At 39.5% G+C, this 19,759-nt stretch overlaps 1 protein-coding gene across 2 annotated transcripts in view; it reads left to right on the top strand.

The window, feature by feature from the left end:
* The window catches only part of PLCL2 (phospholipase C like 2), a 162,296-nt gene that overhangs the window by 97,007 nt on the left and 45,530 nt on the right, over positions 1 to 19,759 (top strand). For both annotated transcript variants that reach the window (XM_039837046.1, XM_039837047.1), the window contains exons 2-3: positions 1,243 to 3,729; positions 6,292 to 6,495. In XM_039837046.1, coding sequence (XP_039692980.1) covers positions 1,243 to 3,729; positions 6,292 to 6,495 — 2,691 coding nt within the window. The remainder of the gene's footprint in view (positions 1 to 1,242; positions 3,730 to 6,291; positions 6,496 to 19,759) is intronic.

The raw sequence follows: 19,759 nt of genomic DNA, 5'->3' as shown, positions 1-19,759 counted from the left end.
GGAAGTACTTAGGTGACATTGTTCTGAGCATTAGCCTGGTGCATGGGAATGGGCTTTAATAAATCAACTCTGGAATTTTAGAAGCACCTCCAGCTGTAATTGTAATCTAGGCCTCCCACCCAAACATGACACAATTGCAACAGCGAAACCATATCTATCTGAAGTATTTAGAACCAGGACTAATCCGATATGAGTTTTGGCAGGGCCAGGAATTTCTGCTTGAATTCCAGTATCTACTCATTTATTACCGTGGTTCATATTTCGCTGTTTTTGGTCATTTGGTATGTGAATTTCCAGAAATAGCCCAGACATCTTAGTGAGTCTAAGTGGTCAGGAAGTGGTTTTCAAACTTTAGCGTACATCCCCATCACCTACGAGCAGGGGTCTCCAATGCCTGGGCCGCAGACTGGTAGTGATCCGTGGCCAGCTAGGAACCATGCCGCACAGCAGGAGGTGAGTGGTGACTGAGCCAGCAAAGCTTCATCTGTATTTGCAGCCACTCCCCTGCACTAGCATTACCACCTCAGCTCCACCTCAGATCATCAGGCATCAGATTCTCATAGGCGCACTGGTCCCTGCTGCCAAAAAAGGTTGGGGACTGCTGGCCTAGAGTGTTGCCCAAAATGCAAATTCCTGGGTACTGCCTCCTAGAGATCTGATACCATGAGCCTCGGTCAGAATCTATACCTTTACCAGGTAACCCAGGTGATTCTGAGGCAAGCGATCTAGTGACAGCCCTTTGAGAAATACTTGTGTAGGTAATGTATGTACAAACAGGGCCTGCTTCATGAGTGTATAACCTGGGCAACTGTATGGGCCCCACAGTCAGAAGGGTCCTGTATTTGGCTAAATGCTCTTCTGTTACCTTCTTGAAATTCTTAATTTTTGAACAGGGAGTCCTGCGTTTTCATTTTTCCCTGAGGTCTGCAAATTATGTAGCCAGTTCTCTGTACAAGATTTTATTGGGCATTACTGAAATTGTGTTTCTTGGCACCCATGGATTGCAATTATTCAGTAATGATTTCTTACCTGTCTGAATTCTTACCTTTCTTACCTTAGGCTGAAACTCCAAGGCCACTTCTAAGCTTTAGAAGTGACTGAGTATTATTCATCATAGGACATAGAATAGGAAATCCTAATCGTATGATTTTTTTTCTCAAGGAAATTAAACATTTATTTCTAGTCTTAAACCTAGAAACCTACATTAATATTATTCTAATACACTATTTTTCCTCCTCCCAGGATGGTACAAAACAGAAAAGAGAACGGAAAAAGACAGTTTCATTCAGTAGCATGCCGACAGAGAAGAAGATCAGCAGTGCAAGTGATTGTATCAATTCAATGGTCGAGGGTTCAGAACTCAAAAAGGTTCGCTCCAACTCCAGAATTTACCATAGGTATTTTTTACTGGACGCCGACATGCAGAGCCTGAGGTGGGAACCATCTAAGAAGGATTCTGAGAAAGCCAAGATTGATATTAAATCCATCAAGGAAGTGAGAACAGGGAAAAATACAGACATATTCCGCAGCAATGGCATTTCTGACCAGATATCTGAAGACTGTGCGTTTTCAGTCATATATGGAGAGAATTATGAGTCACTTGACTTGGTTGCCAACTCTGCAGATGTTGCGAACATCTGGGTCACAGGACTGCGATACCTAATTTCTTATGGAAAACATACACTTGATATGTTAGAGAGTAGCCAAGACAACATGAGGACTTCTTGGGTTTCACAAATGTTTAGTGAAATTGATGTAGATAACCTTGGACATATAACTCTGTGTAATGCGGTGCAATGTATCAGAAACCTCAACCCCGGTTTAAAAACTAGCAAAATTGAGCTTAAGTTCAAAGAATTGCACAAATCCAAGGACAAAGCTGGTACCGAAGTCACAAAGGAAGAATTTGTTGAGGTTTTCCATGAGCTTTGTACTAGACCTGAAATCTATTTCCTATTAGTTCAGTTTTCAAGCAATAAAGAATTCCTTGATACCAAGGACCTTATGATGTTTCTTGAGGCAGAGCAGGGTGTGGCACATATAAATGAGGAAATAAGCCTTGAAATTATTCACAAATATGAGCCATCCAAAGAGGGCCAGGAAAAGGGCTGGCTCTCAATAGACGGGTTCACTAATTACCTAATGTCACCTGACTGTTATATATTTGATCCTGAACATAAGAAGGTCTGTCAGGATATGAAGCAACCTTTGTCTCATTACTTTATAAACTCATCTCATAATACATACTTAATAGAGGACCAGTTCCGAGGTCCCTCTGATATCACAGGATACATTCGAGCTCTAAAAATGGGCTGCCGGAGTGTTGAATTAGACGTATGGGATGGGCCAGACAATGAACCTGTCATCTACACAGGCCACACCATGACCTCTCAGATAGTCTTCCGCAGTGTCATTGATATTATTAATCAGTATGCATTCTTTGCTTCCGAGTATCCACTTATCTTGTGTTTAGAAAATCACTGTTCTATTAAACAACAGAAGGTCATGGTTCAACACATGAAGAAAATTTTAGGAGACAAGCTCTATACAACATCACCCAACGTTGAGGAATCTTATCTGCCATCCCCAGATGTCCTGAAAGGGAAGATACTAATTAAAGCAAAGAAGCTGTCCTCAAATTGCTCTGGAGTAGAAGGAGATGTTACTGATGAAGATGAAGGAGCAGAAATGTCTCAGAGGACGGGAAAAGAAAACGTGGAGCAACTCAACAATGTGCCTGTGAAACGATTTCAGCTCTGCAAAGAACTGTCTGAACTGGTAAGCATCTGTAAGTCGGTTCAGTTCAAAGAGTTTCAGGTGTCCTTTCAGGTTCAGAAGTACTGGGAAGTCTGTTCATTTAATGAAGTGCTTGCCAGCAAATATGCCAATGAAAATCCAGGGGACTTTGTAAATTACAACAAACGTTTTCTTGCTAGGGTTTTTCCCAGCCCAATGAGGATTGACTCCAGTAACATGAACCCTCAAGATTTTTGGAAATGTGGTTGTCAGATCGTAGCCATGAACTTTCAGACGCCGGGACTGATGATGGACCTGAACATTGGCTGGTTTAGGCAGAATGGAAACTGTGGCTATGTCCTTCGGCCAGCCATCATGAGGGAAGAAGTCTCCTTCTTCAGCGCCAATACGAAAGACTCCGTCCCAGGAGTCTCACCTCAGCTTCTTCACATCAAAATCATCAGTGGGCAGAACTTTCCCAAACCCAAAGGATCAGGTGCCAAAGGTGACGTGGTGGACCCTTATGTCTATGTGGAAATTCATGGGATCCCCGCCGACTGTGCAGAACAAAGGACAAAAACTGTGAACCAGAATGGAGATGCTCCCATTTTTGATGAAAGCTTTGAATTTCAGATCAACCTACCGGAACTGGCCATGGTGCGCTTTGTAGTACTAGATGATGACTACATCGGGGATGAATTTATTGGTCAGTACACGATTCCCTTTGAATGTTTACAGACAGGCTACCGCCACGTCCCCCTGCAGTCATTGACTGGAGAGGTCCTAGCACATGCCTCTTTGTTTGTCCATGTGGCTATTACTAACCGAAGAGGAGGAGGGAAACCTCATAAAAGGGGCCTTTCTGTGAGAAAAGGGAAGAAATCCAGGGAATATGCATCTTTGAGAACATTGTGGATTAAAACTGTAGATGAAGTGTTCAAGAACGCCCAGCCCCCCATACGAGATGCCACAGATCTGAGAGAGAACATGCAGGTACGTTCTTGTGTTTAAGTGTTTACCTTCTTAGCGCAGATGTATAGTTGATGAATATATTGGAGGGGTTCTTTTTTACAGCAGTGTATTTGATTTTTTTTAATTATTTACAAATTTCAATTGGTTATTAGAATGTTCACCACTAGTCTCATTTTTTTATCATTTAAATATCCAAAAACACAGCTGGCATCGAAAATATTGATAATGTATTAGAATAAGCCAGTCGTGTTGCTGTCTCACACACAACACATCCTAGTCCCTGTTAATCAATGCTTCACGGTTGCCCCTTTTTTTCTGGTAGTATACATGAGAATCTCTGTTTTTTTGTTTTGTTTTTTTTTTTGCTTTTTTTTTTTTTTGCCTATTCTTTAGCTGGAACACAAATTGATGGCCTATCAAAATAACAGGGACATGTTCCAGTCCTTTCTTATGAAGCTGTTGTGCTGGGAAAATAGGAAGCACTTGAGTGAACCAATGTGTTTGTGTTTTGAGCTTCCTCTTGATTTTATAGGACATCTGTTTAATTAAGTAAAAGACGTGTGCATATCTGTTAGAAGTCTAAGACAATAATTAGCTCTGAACTGTTCAATGGCTGAAAGCAATCAGTTAGGAATTATGTATATAATTAAGGATCGTCCACATGTCTAACAGTATACGAGGGCCCATGAGTGATAGGGAAGTGGGCAGCAAAGGCCCACCTCACAGCAATAGTGACCCTAACCTGTCCCAGTGTGAGAAGTGCCATGTGCATGACAGCTGCTCAGCATGTATTTATTAAGTATATGTATATATTAGCTGATTGTGTGTGTGTGTATAAAAACAATTATGAGAAGAATGCTACCAGCAAGTAAAATCTGACTCAGAACATTCAACATATTTCGCTCCTCTACTGATTGGACACCTTATTAATAAAAAGACTTTCCCAAAATAGAGAAATTTTATTCTTTCAAAATAAAAGCATATCATAAATGTAAAGGGCTTTTCCCTATTTCCGAGGGTGAAAATGGTTTCGTAAACCCTCATCTGTGAACAGGCCACATTGTCCCCTGTTCCATGGCTGCTCTTGTGCCTGTGACAGAGAATTCTCTTGATCTGCCAGAGCTTGAGCATCATCTTTCTAGAGCCGCGTGTCTACGCTGAACTCAACAGAGCAGTTGGTGGTGATGTTTAATAAACTCCATGCACAGGCGGCCTAGGCCATGAGGATGCAGCAGTGAACAAACAGATGACTTTGGTTGGGGATGGACATTGGGGAGTGGAAGCAGACCGTAAACAGGTGAATAAATAAACAAGACAACTGCAGACAAGCCAGTGCTGTGAAGAAAATGAAATAGGAAGGTGTGACAGTGATTGGGAGACCCCACTCTAGAAAGGACAGTAATTTATTGTTGTAAGCAGTCAACAATGAAGTGCTTTTGAGCCAAATGACATATAGTTTGATGTCCATATTTAAAGCAATATTAATGAAAAGAAAATGTTTAAATTGGAAACTAAACTGCTGCTCATTTCCAAGAACCAGGATTTTTCAAAGCAGAAGGCACGGACTTGGAGGGCCTAGATACCCACCTGTGGCTGCCATGCTCAGCCCAGGTCAGGTCCCAAGTGTGCCCAGAATAAAATGCCTGACTCATGCTTTGTTTAGAATTTACCCGTTAATAATACTGATTAAAAGCATACGCCTCAACATCAACAGATTTCAGGTAAAATCTTGACTCCTTCACTTACCAGCTCTGTGACCTTAAGACAAATAACAGAGAGAGGCTATAGCTGAGGTTCAGTTTCCTCACCTACAGCGTGGCTTGTTGAGAGGATTAAATGCGTAATAAATAGGCCTTCTACAGCTTAGCACTTGGTAATGACTTAGATAATGCCAACTCATGGCATTGTGCAGTGTCAAAAGGGGTTTTCTTTAATGGATATTTTAATTGCATACCATCTTATGATCAGAAAAAAATAATTACTGGGAGAAGCACTTAGATCAGTGGCAACACTAATAGGGGACAGCCGTGGGTAACCAAGAACTCCCGCTGGGCAGACCTCACCAGTGAACTGCAGAAACCTCAAAGTTACTTTAGGGTTTGGAACCAACAGGCATAAACAGGTGAGACAGAGTCAACTTCCTGCCTCACAAATATTCCTTTCCTCTTTGGATGGCTGGCATTCTCGATACTAATTTTAAACCTGATTTGACCTTTTTCTTCTTAATCTTTACCTTTTTCGAATGCTGAAGCCATTCTTTTTGTTTGCTCATAATTGCATATCAGCATTAGCACTGCTATGAACTTTGATCTGAAAACAAGCTTTGCCCTTGGGAAGAATTTAACTTGTTTACATTTTCTGTGCTTTTGATAAATCGGTATTACAAATATCTGTAACTATATTTACTTTGGAAAATAGTCATTTTATCGCTGGATAAAGTAATGGTTAGCCAATTCTATCATAACATTGCTAATAACTTATACTAGGCAGTTCGAGTATAATCAAATATATCAAATACAAAATCCACGAGAAATTAAAACCCCTGGTTAATCACAGAGTGCCTCCTTTCTTCCCATTTAACAGAACGCAGTGGTGTCATTCAAGGAGCTGTGTGGCCTCTCCTCTGTGGCCAATCTCATGCAGTGCATGCTGGCGGTGTCCCCCCGCTTTCTGGGGCCTGATAACACCCCACTGGTGGTCCTGAATCTCAGCGAGCAGTATCCCACGATGGAGCTGCAGGGAATCGTGCCTGAGGTTCTAAAGAAGATTGTAACAACTTATGATACGGTGAGTCGTGAGTCGTCTTTGGTACTTTGATGTAACCTGAGTCAGAGAGGTATGTTAAGATAATACACCAGACGTAATTAAGAGCTCTTGCTAGAGTGTGCTTTCCTTTCCTGTTTCATGCTTCATTTATCTGTGTTGGAAAAATTCCCCTGACTTTGCTGTATTTGAAAGAGTTTAGTGTTTTGTTGTTGTTTTAGAAAGCAGGGTTCAGAGACACTTGCCGCAGTTGGATTAAATAGTAGTTTGCTTTTCAGGAACTGTATCTGAATTGATTTCTAAAGAATACACTATTTTCCACATATATACAGTAAAGAGTTCTGTTTTCTTTTCATCTTCCCCTGCAACCAGCCTTTGATTCAGTCATTTCTATTTTGTTTTTAGTTTAGTAACTGCTAAAGGTGAGACATTTAAATTTTTTTAAATAAATTTTAAGTACCATAAGGCGCATATGCTTGCATGACATAACTCTATACTGCAATGGTTTCCTTCTTAACAGCAGGTCCTCTGCGACACCTGTAATTTGTAATCAGCTTAACATTAATGAGGTATCCTCAGGACAGCTAGAATATTACAAATTTGCATTTGCACTTAGGATGTATCTTACATTTTCTTAATCAAATCCTGCTCTTATTGTACTTTTGGACTCATAATTCTAAGGGAGAATTTAGTGGGTGAACAACACTCATTTTAAACTCACAGTGTCATTGAAGCTGTCAGAACTCATGAGTGCTGACAGCTGCTCTCCAGCCTGTCAGGGTTAAGGATGGTGTGGGACACGCCCCTCCCAGATGGGCTAGGCTGTCAACTTTTACCGTTCAGGGTGTTCACGGTTAAGACCCTCACTTACCCGCTCTTCCATGCTAAAAGCATGAGCTAAGACCAGAAAACACTAGGCTGCTTCTGATGTAGCCTGCCATGATCAAAAACAAAACAAGATTGGCATCATATACTTTAACAAAATTATATTTAACTTTTTAAAATTGATCTGAAAAGTGCAATTCAGAGGAATTTATACAATTCAAGGGGGGAAAAAACACATTAGGTCATCATTTCCCACAGCGTGTTCTGAGGAACCAAGGTTTCTTAGGATGTTATACATGTCACATGGGAGAAAGGGTTCCATGGTGAAATAATTTGGGGAAATACTGGTTTGAACAATAAATCAGATGTCTTTATTGCAGAGCTTCTTATGGCCTTTTATTTGCTGGCCCAGTGAGTTCCCAAGAAGGTGATGAATACAGTATGCCTTGTATCACAAATTGACTTGACTATGGGGTGCAATTTCCCAAAACAAAATTTCTGAAGAACTTTCGTTCTTGACTTTCTTCCCTTCTTGGAAGTACAAATCAGAAGCTTGGAAGTACAAATCAGAAGAATGGAATATTTTAAATGCTTATCAGTTCATTATCTTAAAAAAGTGGTATTTGATCTTTTTCATAGGTTCTAATGCAGTAAGCCACACATTGTAGCAGATGTTTTTTATTCGTGCTATTCCAGCTTAGAGTTCATGGTTGTATAAGAGACATAAAGGACTGACACTGCAGGCAGGCCACAGAGAGTGGCAAAAGGAAGGCCAGGAGCAAGTGTATGTGATAAACACTGGGGGAAACACTGTGCCCGGCACCTGTCCTCAGAGAGCATCCAGTCTACTGGAAGGTAATGGAGGCAGCTAAGGAGTGAAATCTTCCTCTTCTTGTGCTGGTAGATGATAACACTGGTTATAGAACTCTTATTTTGCATATACTTTTAATGATGTGTCTGGTTGTAGAAATGATAAGGCAGAACGTATTAGCTTATTTAAAGGTTTTAAATTGTGAAATTACCCTTACATAACATTTAATTGAAATAGTTTTGCTGCATTATACCCTAGTTTTATTGATTTGTTCTGTTTTTAATTCCATCTGATAAAATAAGCTATAAAATATTTAAAATCAATTCAAAGTATTATAATTTGAGTTTTAAAAATTGTAATTTTGCTACAGCAATATTATAATTCTTGTGATATTTTATAGTCCTTTTTTGAGTGACTTAATGGTTTCACACCTTGTGACAATTTATTAAAGCTAGCTAAAGAAATAAGTTAAATATTGATAGGAAATATACTACAGTGTTGCACAGCCTGTAACTTTAAATATAGCTCTTAATTCGTATAATGTTATATTGAATTTAACCCAGAATTAACCTTAGAAATAAGGTTATGTTGACTTCTCATTTATATTTTGAAGACTCCAAATGAGAAGTAAAAGTAGTTTAGGAAAACCCCTCAGAACTCCTGTGTCACTGCCAGTCTACACTGCTGAAGCTTACCCTCCAGTGAGGACAGGATGTGGTGTCTCCTAAGAGTGCATAGTACTTGTGCCATCAGAATCATAATGACTTTTCAGTATCTAAACCCTTATTAATAAATTAGTATATCAGAAGTATCCCGGTGTCTTTGTGAGAAAAGGGAATGCAGAGAAGGAATTAATGATGGAAATGGGAACACGCAAGCCTATATGGAGACTAGAAAAGAATGCCCATGCACAAGGCGCTACACATGCCAGTTTTCCTGGGACAGACTCTGCCTATACACCTGTTGTCCCAGCATGATTATTAATAATTCTCCCTCTAACTCTTAACAGTGTCCCTATTTAAATAATTAGTTCTGGTCATCCTAACCATGTCCCCTTGATTGCCCTAATGATGCCTGTGATTAGCAGCAACAAATAGATCTTCAAAACTGCCCAAATTATGGTTGTACCCTATGGTCATGTTAACTTCTTGGGTCCTGGAAGTGGTGAGGTCTAGGCCTGGGACCTAGCTAAAAAAGATAGGTGTCAAAGCCATCCAGGAGTAGTGCAGACACCCTCTTAGACCGGGCAGATTGGCGGGGGTGGGAGGGGAGGGGCACTGTTAAAACTAGGGACTGCACTGGTATGGTGAACAGGAGTGACTGTCAGACAAATAAGACTTTTCTTCCCTTGAGGAGTTTACAGTTTAATAGAAGAGACGAAGTATATCTATAAGTAGTTAGTAAGAGGTTGGATGGATGGATGGATAGATAGATGATAGATAGACAGACAGACAGACATCTACAAATGTGTAATGAAATTATTTGGATGTTCATGGGAAAGAATAGTCAGTTTCAGGTTTAGAGATTAGGAAGACTTCAAGGAAACACTGGCCTTTAAGCTAGACCTTTAAAAATGAGATTTCAACAGGTAAAGATAAGGAGTCTGTTGCAAGCAGACTTCACAGAGTGAAACATACTCAGAAATGGGAAGCACCTATTTTGGGAAATCCACGTTGGGACCATGGGAGTTCTTGCCCATTTTCAAGCAGTGGAAGGTCATGTTCAGAATTAAGCATTATGGACTGTGAGAGGGTTGGAGTGAAAGAGAACTCAGAGATCACCTGTTCAACATTTTTATTTTGCAGATGAGAAAATAGAAATCTTATGGTACCTCAAATTAATGACAGAACCAGGGTTACAGCCTGAGTAGTCTGTCTGTCCAGTATTTTTTCTGCACTCCAGATCAGGAAAATTAGCCACGGATGCTAGCTATATAGATGAATGATCAATATACTGATAAAGCCCAGATATCTTCAGTAATAGTGATCTAAAGTTGTGGGGCTTTTGAAATCTTAGGTTCCTTGTTTCTAATTCTTGCTCCCCATGAAAGTGTAAAATAATTCATTTTGCATACTTTGATGTTTATTAAAAGGCAGAGTCAATGATCTTAAAATAAGGAAGAATGTAATTAATAGATCAAATTCCACTAAAAAGTGTCGAACAATTTTTTATATTATTGCTTCAGAAAACAGAAAATTTTAATATTTTACTTAAAATTTATGTAAATGAACATGAGTGCATCCACTGTTTACAATCAAATATCAAGATCGAGCTTGTTGTCTCATGTAATTAAAGGAAATAAGGATTATGTAACCTGAGTTTAAGAGATTCTAGTGAATAACTGGGTATTCTTTATGATATACAATGCTCTTAAGAATAGATCTGCCTTGACATTTCAGTACTATATTTTCACCTCTCCTATCAATATGTGTCGAATTCATCATCTTTTTTAAATTAAAGTGATTTTTACCATTCTTTTAATGTTAATTAAACCAATATTTCAGCTCTAGCTATCTTTATTAGCTTCAGGTTTACTGTTTTAGAGTAAAATTTAAAAAGATTTATGAGATCTATACTAACATATACAGACCAAGGAGTCAACATTCTTCCTTTATAGAGAGAACACATTGGAACATTGGCCATTTAAATATTTTGTGAAGTATTACATAAAAAGAAAGTTCTCCTTTAAAGTTTTTTTCATTGGACTTAAGACAGTATTCTAAGTAAAATGTCAGACACAGACAGGTACCGTGTGATTCCACTTATATAAGGTATCTAAAATAGTCAAATTTATGAAATCAAACACTGGAATTGTAGTTACCAGGGTGGGGGGGATAGGGAAATTGGGAAATATGCCTAATGAATAGGCATAAAGTAAGATGAATAAACTCTAGAGATCTGTGTACAACATTGAACCCGTAGTCAACAGTAATGTACATTTAAAATTTGTTAAGAGGGTAGGTTTCATGTCAGGTATTCTTATCACATTAAGATTTTTTTCAAAGAAAAAAGTTTTTTCCTTGATTTTGCTATAATTTTTCTGTAAGACGAATACACTTCAGTCATTGTATTAAATTGAAGAGCAGTTGTGGGAATGAAAAGGAGAAAAGAGGAAAAAGTAGAGAAAATGATGCCCATCTCTGTTACAGGCAGTCTAGGTGTCCATCTATATAGTGGTAGATTCTCAGCAGGCCCCATCTGTTCAGAGATTATACATGAATTTGTTCTTATTATTGTAATTCTTTTGTCTCTGCTTTCTATTTGAAATTAATTTGTTGTGATATTTTACAACTTCACAGAAATCTTGATTTTAATTGCCTTCACATTTAATTAAGAAAGCATACTCCGGGGAACCCATTTATCCAGTAGAGAACAGTATTTTTTTGGTGTTAAAATGAACAAGATGCTTTGTCTAGGAGGATGTTATTTACTCTCTGTGAATGTTTTTTTATATAATATATAGGTTACTGATAGTTTCTTTAAATATCTTTTGAATAAAACAAGGTCCTTTAAATAAAATATGTGTACTGAAGGCTTTTTTTCCTTACACAGACATGTTGGTAATCGCATGCAGCATCAGGAGCACTGCTTTATTATGTTGTTGGTATGGTTTCATGTGTCTTGTCTTACCACTGCTTAATGCAGTGAAGAGATAAATCACACTTCATAATTAATAGAGTCTTCCCATCTGGACCAAGCCAGAGATGATCTGTAACAAGATTACTATTGATCCCCATCTCCTCTGTGGCTCCTTTTATCTCTCTCCTGCCTCAAAACTTGACATGAAAAGCTTCTTTTAATTGGAGGTGTCAACTTTCCCGTAACTATATGGAGGTGTAACTATAAAATAAAGGCCAGATAGAATATTATGCTTTGGAATAAAACTGAGCTGATTAGGTAGATAGGTAGGTAGATAGGTAGGTAGGTAGATAGATAGATGATAGATAGATCGATAGATTGATAGATCAATAGATCGATAGATAGATAAAGACAGATAAGGGAAAGGAGGATATGTCCTGCTACAGAGGGAAGGACAGAAACTCAAAGGTAGCTTAATTCTGTGACAGGAGAGGTCCAGCCAGTGGCATTGCCAAAAGCAGTTTCTCTGAAATCATCAAAACCACACAGCTGAGTCACTCTCCAGGACAGCTGCTGAGCCAATGGAAGGGGAGAAGAGATGTTTAAGAGATAGAATGTTATGATAGCATCACATGCATCTCAGAGCAGATGTAGCAGGCTGCCACTCAGTGATCAGATGCAGGGAGATTTGGGAACTTTTGGAAGATGGTCCTTCAGAGTGTGCACCTGGTGGTGCTTATAAGACTTTATGTCTGATCCAGTTTTTTAGATTTATATGTCTCCACAGAAACTTTTGAGGAACACATATTTAGAAGTATTCTTACACGCACGCACACACCCCGGATATTAAGCTATAAACAGTTGAGGGAAGAGGAGCATTTGGGAGGTTGACGATCTCCTTGAAAGAGATTTCATCATATAGCAATTTTTACCAATTTAATTTGATACCCAGCTCCAAGCTCTCTGGGAGAACAGAAATGAAAACCTTAATGGGGATCAACATATTGTCAGATGGTGTCTCCAGACAAGAAATGATAAATGGTATTAAGCAAGCCACTAGTCATCTGATGTATTAACAGTCTGATTTGAAATTTCTAAGTAAGCTAGGAAGTAATAACGCGGTGCTGTTCAAGCATATTGGTAAATGAGAAATGGGAGCCTACTGTTGGCATCACTTTAGTTCTTGGGGGGATTTCATTTGAACCAAAGCCACCTTAGGAACTGTTACGGTACACTGGTTTGAAGCCATGTGTCTGGTGAGATCTCTACTGTTTTAGAGCCTTTCTATTATTTTATAAAGGGGCAGAGGAAGATTGCTTATTTTTCAAACATCTTATTTCCCCAAATCTTGTAGAAAATACGTATAAAATATATCTGCATCCTAAAGCTCCAGAAAACTTAGGGAACTTCTTTCTAAACCTACGCTTTATGCAAAAGAATACTACTACATCTTTGATTAAACTAAGGTCAGTGAAGTACTGCAGTCTTTTATTCTTCCTGTGCAAGAGCGTAGGGATTGCTTCCTATGTTCCCATCAAATTCTACCTTGAACATGGGATTTTGCTCTTGTATAATTCCCTCAAAGTTTATTTGTTATATAGTCTCTTCTCGACTAGAAGTATTTCATTTATGTTTCTATAGTGGTTAAAGGTACCTCCTTGAGTCATTTGCTAAGTTCTTCTTTCTTTCAAGGACCCCTAGAGGAAATTAAAAAAAAAAAAGGTTGTGCACATCTTTAAAATTCTGTACTTGCTCTGCACATAATATACACGGTCCTTTTGGTCAGTCACAATTTACACTGGCAGCTTTTCAAAGCTCTGAGGAAGCGTTTAGCTTCCTTATCCTAGTTTATTCACTAACTTTTTGTCTCCATTAGACATTGTATAAATAAGCTTTAATTGAGTAGAAGAGGCAGTGCTGGCTGTCTCTCCATTTCTGTGGCCGTCATCCTAGTTCAGTCCCTCATCACCCTATGCCTATGGCAAAGAACATGTAGCTTTCTTATCTCCCTTAGAGGGAGGTGAGTATTCTTAAATTTTAGTTAAGTTTGGTAAATTTGTGCATTAACTTACTTTATCCATTCTGTACAGTAAATGCTCAGCCCTTTAGGTAAAATGTTAGATCTCTCAGACTGTATCTCCTCCCCTCTGCTCCTCTGTAGTGCACTGGTTGCCTGGAGGGGAATGGTTGCAGGAATCTTCCATGTCCTCACTAAAGCTCACCATCCTCCCCCTCACTCCCCACTTACCTTGGGATTGGTGCATGCAGTGGAGGGATTGCCCTGCTCCACCTCCAGTCACTCAGGACTGCAAGAGGTGGGCTTCCCACTTGCCCCCCACTGCTCCTTTCCTCTCTCCGACCTAGAGCTGTAGACCCTTGGCCCGGCCCTGGTGGGTGGGAGGATCGTCTTCTCTACCTCAGGGATGAAGGGCCTGGCTTGTTTCTTGATAAGTTAAAGTAATTTAGAAAATAGTTTCTCCTTGACACATCCAGATTTTCAAGCCTGCTATGGTGGGAACCTGAATAAAAATCTAATTTGACCTTTAAATGAGAAGTGTCTTTGTTTTTATAAGATAGCTGCTCTTCCTTCACCCAGGCCCTGAAACTCGCTGTTTGAATAGGTGGAAAGCCCCCAGGGCAAAATGACTTATAAAATATGGCAACGTATGCGGGGGAAAAAATAGCTATATTGTCCCCATGACACCTCTGTTACCGCTGCAGCCACCCAAACTACAATATTTCCCTCCCCATTGTGATCCATCTTTTGGATTGCTGTAAAGACAGACTTCCTGAAATGTCATCTAGAGAAAGGCATGGATGTTTGAGAGAGGAGCCAGGAGGTAGAGTAAGAAGTATGATGTGACACCTTCAAGAACTAGGCCAGCTAAAGGGGTTATATTATGATCATCAAGAGAAATAGAGCTAAATTGCTCCCTGTTACCTTGACTATTATTGTTAGATGAATGACATTCTTCTTAGAGCATCTTGGAACAATGCATCCCTTTGCTGTATTTGGATCAATAAAAGATTTATGTTATGCCCAATAACTGCCAAGAGAAAAAAAATAAGGGAAGAAGATAAGTTTGAGGACATGTACCTCAATATATTCCTCTAGTAATTGAAGTTTTCCAAGGTCAAAATTTTTGATTTGCTCTTGAAAGATGCATCAAACCCTATTAATACTATACAGCCCTTTTGAAATAAAGTTTTTACATCATCTAGAATCATTTTGACATCTTAAAGTTTGTCATTATTTTTGTAGTGTTTGCAGAATGTTATCATCTCTACATCTAGTTTTGTGGATGTGATTGTCCTCTTTTGTGGAAATTCTTTTCAAACAGAAAATTGATGATCAAAAAAACAAAGAGCCTAATTGGCTTTCAGTGTGTGATAATTTGTATGCCTTTATGCAGTTTGAGTTCTGAATCCTTTCAGATGCACAAAAATGAAGATTAGTTGACCTAGAATATGCATTTCGTAGCTCTCTAATGTACTCAGCCTGCTTCTCCTTTGTGTTTGGGAGCCCTCTGGCTTGCTCTCACCTTGAACCAGAGAACTGAGTCTCTCCTTGACACTTCAAACTGTGCTATTGGCACAGAGGGAACGCTGGCTACTTTGAAAGAGAGACCAGTGTGTTCACTCCATCACTGTGAGCTCCAGAGACGGGAATAAAACCTTGGACCTCCCCAGGGATGGGCTTCCACTTTGGAACACCAAGCACTCTCTGGGCCACACCCCATTGGAGGAGTCAGTTTAGCTTAATTAGTTTTCCTAGTGGCGGCAATTTCTGACCAGGTGCGGAGATGGGGATGTGAATCTTGTGGTGGTTCTACATTCCATTCCACCTGAACCTGCACTGCAGTTCGCGCTGGTGTCTGGCTCCACGTGGGGTTCAGAATGTTCTCCAGCTAGTTAAATGGAGATATCTTACCTGAGTGACTATTTTAACAGTGCTGGCTTCAAAGTACTGGCTGCAGTCAACCAGTAAGAATCATACATGCGAATTTCTTTTCAGAATTAGTTTTTTGTTAAAGGTTCATCAAAAGGATGAATCTTTTAGTGTTTCATTGTGTCCCATTGTTGTGCATATTCAGGTTAAGCATGTAAGTTGCAGTGATAATATAATTTTATTGTTTAGGATCTTGCTGTTCTTGAGATCATTGCCTGACTTTATAAATGCAAGAGTCATACATATATCACAGATTAATTTGATTTGTTGCCACCCATTCTTGCGTGGTTTAGAATGGCATATGCTTTCCATTTACAAATTTGGCAGTGTTGCACGTCCAATTTGGAGCTGAATTGGAAAGATTGAAATTACATTAGATTCGCGTATAAAATTGTTAGTGGTGGTATAGAGGTTTGTTTGTAAATGCAATGATGAGCGCCTCTGTTTTCATGGACACATATTTTTTGGATGTGCAATCACATTTTAGGAGACAACTCTCTCAGGAAATGAGATAATTTGAATGGACTCAGCTTCATAAAATTGAAGCTATCGAAGTAACCAATTATATGAAAAATGATATTTCAGAATTGTTTTTGAAAAAATGTAATTGTAGACACTTACTTGAGACACTTTTTGGCATCTTTTTGGGGGCAGTAGAATACTCATTTCTGACCCTTTTTCCTATCTGTTATGTCCCTAGTCATGAACTTGGGGTGGGGGGAGGGTGTTTCTCCATAGTCTATTAAATAATGAGGCAGTGATTTTTCTCCACAGCTAAATGTATTCCTGTAAATAACATTTGGCACTGTATAAGTTTCGAAGCCCATTTTGTAGATATGTTATATTTGACCTCATGCTCATTAAGACTAAATTCAGCACTGCCTGTGGATTCATTTTTTCTCATTTTCACATAAGTGGGAAGGCTCACCCTCAGCCTCACCAAACCTCTCCCTCTCTCATCAGCCCGTGCCTGGATGGTGGCGTCCCTTTGCACATTTGCTGCTCTCTCAGTGGGGACTTCAGGAGCTGTCACTTGTTGTTCTCTTTTAACAGCTACTGTTTTTCATTCTGTTCACTTATATTCCCCCAGACTGCTGTGAAATAATTAGTGCCACTCATCCCACTAAAATAACCACCTTTAATACCAGAAATCTGATTTTACCACCACACGAATTTATCAAGAATAAAAATAACACTTAATAATGGTTTTAAAGTCTTTTCTAACTTAATTAGGGCATTTCAAATTCTGAACCATAAGGAAATTACTCTTACAGTAAACTCAGTGGGTGGAAATATGATGTGTTAAGAGTTAAGTTTAATTCTACAAGCTTAATTACCAGTTAACTTAAAAATAACATGTTAAGTAGTTTACGATATTTATTTCTCCTACTATACTTAGTGTTAGTCAAATATTAGGGTTAAATATTTTTATATGGAGATTTTATATAGGAGATCCTTTACTCAGAGAAATCTTTAAGTGGGTTTTTTTTTTAAATCAGTGTTGATCATTCTAGTTTTTTTAATAATTATTAGACTTCTACACTGGACGGTATGGAGTTATACAATGACTTACGTCATCATACGGCACAAAATATTTTAGCTTTTAAATCAGCTTTCTGGTGCCAAAAGCAAAAAACAAATAAACACAAACCCTATCTTTATGAATACAAATGGCTATTTGAGTATATAGCTAACTGTAGCTGGGGTGACCCTTAATCATTTTTAGTTGATTTGCTAAAACTGAGCCCTGTCTTTGTTGTGAGCCTGTCTGTGAAAGTCTTTGATCAATGTTAGGATTCTCCATAACCAAATTTTTTCTTTGCCTACGTGTATTATAACATATGTTGATCCTTTTAAAATGCTAACTGCCCTTGCTTTTCCATAATCTTTTCTAAAATGTGCACATGGCATATCAAACTATATTCTCTTGAATACTCTTAGTCCAATATCACCGAATGATGCATCATATAACGTGTCAGAACAGAGTTTGGGAAGTGGTGGCCTTAAGCTAAGAGTGAATATTACATGCTAAATGAAAAAAATAAAAAAGTAACAGTATTTTTTGACATGAAACTTAAAACTCAGTGTCTATAAGTGGAGTTTTATTAGAGCACAGCCGTATCTATTATATATTCTCTGTGACACTTTCCCACTACAACGGCAGAGCTGAGCATTTGTGACAGAAACTAAGCCTAAAATATGTCCTGCCTTCTCCTTTACAGAAAAAGTTTGGCAACCCCTCAAAAAGAAGATGGGGAGAACTAGTCCTTAGGGTATTTCGTTCCATGCACTTGGTTTCCAAGTTCACTTTTGTCAGCGTAAATTATGATTTTAAAGATTTTTCTTTCATTTTTACCAATGTTCTCAGTGTAATTTGAATTTCGATCCATAAGAACATCATTCTCGTTCTACCTGTCAGCCCAGTAGGAGGAAAATGTTATATAATCGGAGGAACTCCTGTCCTGGAAAAAGAAGTAACACTAATCGTTAGCATTTTTATGGTCAGGAACCTAAAAACACTAGAGGCAGAAAACTAGAAGAGGAAAGCCATGAAAATTAAAGTTTGCTCTGATTTCTTACAGTGCTCACGAGGCAAACATGCCGTGTCAGTAAGAAGTGGTGACAATCAACTTGCATTTTGTGTTACAATCCAATAAAATTTGTAACTGACTTCACACATATTTAGTGAGATACTCATAGGCAGGATTGTGCTGCTTGTTAAGAAGGCATTAAAATCGAGCCAAAGAGTTGAGTTTAACTGCTCCTTTTCTCTCAGATCAAGCAGTTCTTGTTAGGGGAGGGTAAGGGTTGGGTAGAGAAAGGGGGAATTGGGTGGAGTTAGGAAGCAGGTTCTGCATCTTCTCTAAAAACCCCTAGTTTCCTTTCACATCTCTGACAGGGAGGAGGGCTTTCTCTCAGATCGTAAAATTCAGGCCATGCTAAACTAACCACATTCTATTTAAAGCTGTCTCATAAGGGGAGGTATTAGAAAGGGTGCTGAAGGCAGACACCAAACCCGTGAGGCCCTCTCCCAGCGGGGGATGGGGAAGAGGCTCTGAAGCCCCTCTCTTGATTCCCACACCCTGCTACCCCTTATGCTATTCATTTCCTTCTTACACTCAGTACATCTTGTAATTATACCTTCATTGCTCTGATTCCTTTTTATGGGGTACCACTCTTTCCGTCTCCCAGATCTCAGTTCCAGGATGACCTGCTCACTACTACATTCTCACCGTGGGGCAGGCACTCAAAATATATTTATGAGTGGATGAAAGAAAATGACCTTGATCTCCATGACACAGATATTAGATGTCCTTTGTGCCCTATATCTCTGTCCCCGAGTGCCTACATTTCCCTCAACTTGACTGATTTATGTCATCACAAGTAGCCTTCATTGGGAGGGTTAGGTTTGGGGGCTGGTGAGAGGGTAGAGGGTGCAGTGGCTACTCTTCCAGGCTTCGTACTAGATGGTAACACTGGCATCCTATGGCAGTGAGTGGTGGCTTTGCCAGTTCAGGAAGAGGACACCTGAGGTACGTGGACAGCTCCAGATACCTGTGGGGAGGGCGGGGCCAGATGCAGAAACAGCTGCGCCCGGGCGTGGGGGAAGGAAGGCACAAGGTTCCCAGCTTTGCAGGTCACTTGCCTCTTGTTCAAGCCCTCAGAGTCTCCCTTGCCTTTTGCCAGAGGATTCTCTGCCCTCTCTGACATCTCTACTTAAAGACTGACATGTCCTAAAAAGAAAGCACAGCAGGTTGAGGAAAGGAGGGTAGAGGAGGAGGAAGAGGTATGGGCTCTTAGTTGTTCATCTGGCCAAAAGAGGAGCCAGATTCAGTGAAGCCACTTGGAGATGGGAACACCCCTCATAAATGAGTAGTGTTTCATGACTTTGCAAAGCATGCTCATACATCCATTGTCATGTGAGCTAATAGGTGGCATAGGCCCCTGATGGGCCAAGCAGAGAAGTCCTTGAATGCCAAGCAGAGAAGTCCTTGAATGCCAGACAGCCACTTTCTGGCAATTGTCATAACCATTTTACCACCGACTCTCACTGGTCTAGGGAAGTGAGCCATACCACACTCCTGTGCTCTTAGAGGAAGAAACCTTGAGAGAGAGACACACAC

This window comes from Pteropus medius, unplaced genomic scaffold, assembly GCF_902729225.1.
Source record: "Pteropus medius unplaced genomic scaffold, Ma_sr-lr_union100, whole genome shotgun sequence".
Classification (NCBI taxonomy): domain Eukaryota; kingdom Metazoa; phylum Chordata; class Mammalia; order Chiroptera; family Pteropodidae; genus Pteropus; species Pteropus medius.
Note: the sequence above shows the minus strand (reverse complement) of the source record. Positions and strands in the feature narration are given on the sequence as shown.